Source organism: Dipodomys spectabilis, unplaced genomic scaffold, assembly GCF_019054845.1.
Source record: "Dipodomys spectabilis isolate Male_0828 unplaced genomic scaffold, ASM1905484v1 ptg000050l, whole genome shotgun sequence".
In the NCBI taxonomy this organism is placed as follows: domain Eukaryota; kingdom Metazoa; phylum Chordata; class Mammalia; order Rodentia; family Heteromyidae; genus Dipodomys; species Dipodomys spectabilis.
Genome location: NW_024870727.1, coordinates 3017094 through 3024404, shown reverse-complemented (window position 1 = coordinate 3024404; position 7311 = coordinate 3017094). Strand labels below are relative to the sequence as shown.

The 7311-nt window shown below is 33.7% G+C and overlaps 1 protein-coding gene across 4 annotated transcripts in view; it reads right to left on the bottom strand.

The window, feature by feature from the left end:
• Positions 1-1609: 1609 nt before the first annotated feature.
• Tbl1xr1 (TBL1X receptor 1) overlaps positions 1610-7311 on the bottom strand; it is a 157888-nt gene continuing 152186 nt past the window's right edge. For all 4 annotated transcript variants that reach the window (XM_042678894.1, XM_042678895.1, XM_042678897.1 and 1 more), the window contains one exon: positions 1610-7303. In XM_042678894.1, coding sequence (XP_042534828.1) covers positions 7277-7303 — 27 coding nt within the window. In that variant the 3' untranslated portion in view covers positions 1610-7276. The remainder of the gene's footprint in view (positions 7304-7311) is intronic.

The window sequence follows — 7311 nt, the reverse complement described above, 5'->3', positions numbered from 1 at the left end:
CTAAAATAAAGTTCAGTTAGTGGCAGAAAGTGAGGAGGAGGGAGGGGATAACAAGTTGGCTCAAGACTCAAAAGTGGTATGATTAACTGTTTGAATTTCTTTTTATGTATGTGGCTTTGAATTAAATAAGACATATACCTTAACTTCCCTTTAGACTTCTACAGTACAAGTGAACAGGCATAAGACAAAAGGCACACTTACCTAGGACAGCCTTCAGGGAGGGGTCACACATTGCATTTTGAAAGGGGAGATCTGATACACACTCCAGGTTAACCAATCGTTTTGTAAAAATTACTTACCTCTTACTTTTGACTTACAGTAAGATTTTATTTACTTCAACACCATGCTTATTTTCACATGTCAAATTAGCTCAATGACATCAGCTGGAAATATTAAGACCAATACTACATAGGTACACTTTTATATCATATTCAACTTAATTTGAATTGATGATTTACTCATCAGAATAATGTGCAAGAGTTTCTGCTAGTTTCAGTTACTCCTTACCCTTCATTGGGATTACCCTTCATTGTCCCTCATGTAACCACATTGAAAAATCAGGTAATTAAACTGGTAAAGTAGTAGATGTAAATTAAGCTAATATAGAAAATTCATAAAATGTCTTGGCAGTGTGGTATGTTCTTCTAAATTTCCTAAAATGAGTAAGTTTCTGGAAGCTTACATTTTTAGACGTCTGATCTCAAACTGAACCCCGACTTAGAATGACTGGATTGTTAATATGCAGGTCACTCATGTGATGCTCATTTAGCCAAAGCATAACCACTTAAAAAGCCCTTTCTGACACCAGTCTGTTAGAACACTGTTTTTAAAGAACTGAGTTGTTAACAAAGTTGTGATTAAGCCTGGAAGTGAGTAAACAGATATTAAAACTAGGACTTCTTTCCCCCCAATATATATTTCACCCCATTACTCCTAGTTCTTAAGATGTGAACTATCTTCCCAATTGAGCATACAAACCCAACAACCAAGAAACATTAGTAATGGTCATTCTGTACTTTACTAAACACTTTGTGTTTAATGTGTCTTAAAATTATAAAGAAATTACAAGGAACTCCTAAAAAAATTTAATACAAAAATATTACAAGTTAGGACAATTAAGCATTGAGATATGACATTTAAGAAGCATGCAGTAGAAGTAGCATAGGGTTAACATTTCATTGTTGACAGAGAGCTTCAGTACAGCAGAGAAAAGCACCATAAAACCACTGTCCATAGTGGCTTTTCCTCCACTGTATTTTTCAAATAAATATATTGCAAAAACAGTAAACTTTAACTGGCTACATATTATAACAGGTAAGAAATCTAATCCATGATAAAGTATAAGAACTATGAAATTAAAAATAACCCTTTCAATGATTGCTCAAATTAATTTCAGCTCAACTTCAAGCTCATATGGATTCTAATCCTTAGTACTTGAGTACTTTGAGGAAGAAGTATAAAATGCAGAGTATTAATAACAATCTATGCCATGCAATAAAAGTTAACCCCTTGAAAGTGAAAGGCTGTTAGTTTTTTAGCAACGGCAGTGGCTTGTTTCTAACAAAACACGAGGAGGCTATGCCTGCACTTTTTTTTTTTTTTTTTTTAAAGGGAAATGGCTAGGAAAAGGCAGGAGATGTGGAGAAGACAAGTTTTTGAAAATCAGAGGAAAATAACAAAAAAATGTGCTCAAGGGTTCTCTTTTTAAAATCTCTCAAGTAACTGTAAAGGAGTTGTGATTAATTAAACCTGAAAGGAGTGGTTAGTAGCTTTGCTCCTAGATTATTAGCTGGTACTAACATAAGCAACTAGCAAAGGAAGAAAATGATTAAATAATGGGTCTATGTGAAGGGAAAAATGTTACTAAGAAACTGAACCTCCTGCCCCCAAAATCTTCAACAACATATACTCATTGTTTTGTGCTCAACTGCATGCATCTGTGGTCTCCTTAGTTATGTGAGATAATGTCCTTTAAATACATCATCAGTTTCTCTAGGTAAGTTTCTCTAAAGCAAGGGATAATAACCTCTACCCCTTAGCTGGTTAGATGCTCTATTATTCTTTAATAAAAATAGAAAATAATCCCTTCATTTTAAAAAATCTTATCTCCTGCAAGAAGTAATAAAATAGCAAAAAATTTCATTCTATCTATGGGCTTAAAGTATATGAGTTGGAAAGCGATGCTCATGATAAGAGTGGTTTGGTTCTGATGGCGGTTACTGTTGTAATTGCTCACACCAGTGAGGGAGAACAGATTTTTCTGTCATAAAGACTAGCTCAGAACAAAAGGTTTATTCTACAGTAAAACACTGGAGGAATAAAAGCATGAAAATGTAAACAATAAATTGTAAACAAGAAATACTATCCCTCTCTTTACTTGACTAAGGAGTCTATACAAACTACAGAGATATCAAAGGTTTTATATATGTACACAGCCAACATAATATCAAAATATATTTTATTCTGGACCTCTTTCAGATCTGATTCAAATTACAGTTGTCAAAGCAATACAATGCAAAGGGAAACTGCAACAACAACAACAAAAAAATGTGCCTAGAAAGGATAAAAGAGTCATTGGGGACAAATCATTGTGATGTGGAACCAAATACATTGTAAGTGTAATTAACATGGTCCAGGACAGCATAGAACATCTTCATCAGTCTTCCTTACACAATAATCATGAAAACTGAACAATAAGTTCTTTAACATGTACAAAAAACTGTCATGGGCTGGTTTACACTTTTACAACAGTTTTAAAGTTAACCGGATAACTAAAGAAATGATGCAGACATTTTAATCCAGTGCTACAGGTAGGCTCACAGAATTAGACCCAAAGGATTTGGAAAAATCAAAATGAAAACATTATAGCTACAATGTCAAAGTTAGGAAAGAAGAAAATTACTTCTGTATTCAAGGATTACAGAGCTACAAAATGCAGTCTGTGTGTTTTTGTCTGTAATGAGATGGATAAGTACATCAGACTAGATACAACATGCAGAACATTTTCTTGAACTTATCCAGAAATTCCAAAGAAAACATCATGAAGCAGCTCACTAGAAAAGAAAAATATGCCCTAGTTTAGTTATTCACCCTGCTTCAACACTGTCAACGTAAAGGCAGAAATAAAGGATGCTATCAATGCCTCAGAACTACTGATATAAGACATCAAATTTCTAAATCAGTGTATTAAAAAAGTGAATACTTCCTCTTTTTCTCTCTCTTCTACACTTAACTAGAATCATGTTAAAAATTGATATTAAACGTGACACTCAGAGCTACTACTGGAAGGAGTAATTCATAAGCTCCCTACCCTCCAGCCACCCCTGCTGATTCAGAGAAGGGAAGGGAAGGGAACCAAAAACAAACAAACAAACAACAGCAACAAAAACAACAACAACAACAACAACCAGGGTCTCTGTAGGTTTGCTGCTATTCCCCAAAATGTTGGCATTTGCTGCCATGCCACAATGTTGGTCCAGTGAAACAAGATTTCTGCAAAACTGTCAATAGTAATTCACCATATGCAAGTACCGTCCTTAGTATGTGAGCATGAACACAGGTTCTGTAGAAACATACAATGTGCTTAAGAAAATGAAAATGGTCTTAAAAGAGTAAATAGCACTGCATGAGATTTGTTTTTCTAAGCATCTAGTAAAACTTGTCATTTTTGCTCTCTCAAAGTATGGTCATTTATGATTCCTTTAAATAGCAAAAATGCACAGCCCTCTTTAGGCCTCTACTCATTAATAGTTTACATTACTCTTAACAAAATCATTCTACATAAACAGATAGCTCCTTAAAAATAGTACTCTCTCATTAAATCTAATTTGACAGAAAGAAGTTTAAGGAAAAAAGGAGTGCTTTATAAGTTAAGTGAAAAAGTACAAATCTTTGGCCTTTCTCTTGACATTTTTATGTCAAAAAGCAAAAAACCTTCATGTAATTCAATCTAATGATTACTTTTTGCACCATAATTTGTTTTTTACACCACAAAAGGAGGCACTTTCAGTATCTGTAAAAGGTGTTTAATCCTAAAACATACTTTACCTAGAGAATAATTCCTTAAAACAGAATTTGATACACGCTAAGACCTATTAGGAAATTACCAGTTACCACTTCTAAAACTCATTTTAAAATCAATGATATTACCTGATCAATTACAGGAAAGGGGGATTAGAAGAAAGATAAGTACTTAAGAGACTTCCTACATGGAGAAGAAAAAAAAAAATATTCCTTTATGACATTTAAGAGTGGCAGCTGCTCCTTATTTTATTTAAATCAGTAAGAATTCATTCAAGTTTTCCTTCCTATTTTTCCTTACGATTAAATTTCATAATGGTAGCATAAAAAATAATGATTTGTAGTGAATACTATAGAAAAACTACTGCATTCAGCTGATCTTCAGGAATAAATTGTTCTCATGAGAAAATGGGAGGAAAAATGAGTAAGAACCTCAAATATAGAACTTTTACAGGCTGTGAAACTTGGTCTCTTGCAATCATGTTACTGCTCAATTAGAGACAATCTTATTCATGTCTATTGGAGCAGCATGGTGGCACACAGCAGGCAATGGTGATGTTGAGAACAGCAGCAAAACCCAACACATGGATGCTCATGAAGAACCAGCCTATGAGATGGACACCTTTCAGAGAAGGTTATACTTGAAAGACCCAAGACTTCAGGATAATAAAGCTCTGAATTTATACTCTTTTATATGTATGTCCTATCGTGGCTATTATGCTTTAAGTAAAATAGCAGAAGAATAAAAAAACAGAAAAGATGACAATATCATAAAAATGTAGCTGTCTATTTTGGCAGCTATATTGCAGAATTTCTTGACTATCTTTTAAATCAGCTGGGAAAAAAGTCATTAACTGTATGCAAATGAATAAATTGTCCATATCAAAATACAAAAGTACTATCAATAATCACCTCTGACTTTCAGATTTAAATTCAGTGCAATTGACAATGCATCGCTAAAGGAAAATGCAGCTTAAACATACTCAAAACATTTGTGTCTATTCCTGGGAGCACATTTAAAAATTATTGCACAGATTTTTTTATTTTTATTTATTTTTTTAAACAACAAGAGAGGTCAAACACAGATGTGGACCTCTAGCAATAAAAGCAGGATATCAAGTGCCAGATACTCAGCATATTAGGTTTCCTACGTAAGTCACAGGGCAGTTAGTTCTAAATACCTCTAACGTGATCCAAAACCCTAAAAACAACTGGCACAAAACCATCGTGAATGACTGCCTCTCTGGGTGTAAATTTTAAAAAACATTACAGTATCATAGCCCCCACTAACCACAACTGGGGTACATATAGCAATGTATAGTGAAATTAAGTGTACGTATTCTTTTTACCAATAGCAAATGCTACCCTACCTTAGTAAACTAAGACTTGCTTCAATCAATGCTATTTTGTAAAAATAGCAAAACAACAGATGCTGAAAATAAAAAGTTGCATTACTTGGGTTAAATCAATTTCTAGTTCAACTTAGAACATAGGTTAAACTTTTACTAGTAAAGCCCTCAAAATAATTAGGAACAGAAATAGTGTTATAAATTTGCTAAGCTTGATCATAAGCAATTCCTTAATTAAAAAATTTTAAGATAAAAATTTGACAACTATTTTCTTTAAAATTGATAATCCTGGATTCTTATGCAGATCATGACAAGCCCTACTAAATCACACACATAGGCATGGCTCATGCTAACATTTACCTATTACTTTACTTTTAGCTGCATGAGCACAAGAGGAAATTTGATTTGATACCTATATTTTTTAAGAAAATACTTGATATAAACAGAGTAAAGGACAGGATATAGTAGTGATTTCTGGGGGAAAAAAAATAGCAGCGTAAATCTATCTATATTTGAGAAAATGTAGTCACGAGTACCACAAATGCAGAGTCAGAGCAGCAGGGAGGTTAGTGCAATCACTTTTTTTTTCTTTTTAAAATTCTGAATCACTGCTATTTAAAAACACCTTGAAGCAAGTCTTTTGTCTTAAAGATTGTTTTTAAACTAAGGTAGCAAACATTTTGCCATGTAATGGCAGTGTTATATGCCGTTACCTTGCTTTGTATAAAGGAAAATAACATGAGAGATTTTTAATACTGGAGTTTGGTTACATTACATATTTAAGCTTCTATACAGAATGATGGACACTTTGAGAAGCTAATCCTCATCCAGAAACATTTTAATCTCTTAAAAATCAAAGCAAAACAAATTTTTAAAAAAAGCCCCAAACTACTTTGCTCCTTTTCACAATAGTGCACATTTTAACCATAATTTACTTATGGTTACAAAACATCAGAAGATTTTTTTTTTGTATCTTCAATATGGTACTTAAAGAAAAACAAAACATTTGTGCCCTTCTAGTATTTAATTGGCAGAAATATGTCCCCCAAAATAACCTATTGTATTTAAGCCACATCACTAAAATAAAATATAGTGAGACAGAGAGAGAAATAGAGACAGAGAGACAGAGAGAGAAATAGAAATAGAAACAGAAACAGAGCATAATATCCTTCTTTACGGATGTCTCTTCTAGGTTGACATGACCAAAGTCCTATGCTTTCATTTAACTTCCAATGCCCCCTTCCACAATATGCACCAGTTGAATATATGCTCTGGGAGCCAAAAATGTACCAAACATCTACCTCTTCAAAAGAATGCTTTAAAGTATTCTTAAGAAATTTTTTGTTGTTTAAAAGGTGAAAAAAATTATAAACAAGAAACTGATTCACTCCCTTACTTCATGCATCCATAATCAAACCAAAAACAAAATTTAAAAGCAAGAACAAACTACTGCTGCGAGTTTTGTTACGTCCATTTTCTCTGTACATACAAACTGCTCACTACTGAAGGGAAAAAAGAATAGAATCCATGGTGTCTGCTGATTGATTCAAAGGGGAGAAACAAGGCTGTCATTAGTATCCAAACTCTGGTACATATATGGTCTGCTTTTATAGCGTATATTTCTTTCTCTCTTCTGTTTTTCATATCCCAAACTTCTAAATGCTATTTTAGGGGCACAGCAGATTAGATTCCAGCACTTGGTGAACAGAATTCACAAGCTGTGACAAAACTCTGTCATCTTCAGGGTGCAATTTTGTTTATATACATTGTATGTATATACTTCTCTTAGATTTGGCTGTAGTGGACTGGCCATGGTTCAAGTGGGACTGTAGCAGTACATGGGTCAGGGACAGTCATTTTGGCTATGTACACATTCATAGTCGGTCCATGGCTTCCAACTAGTAGCGCTATTTCCGAAGGTCTAATACACAAACCTGTAAGA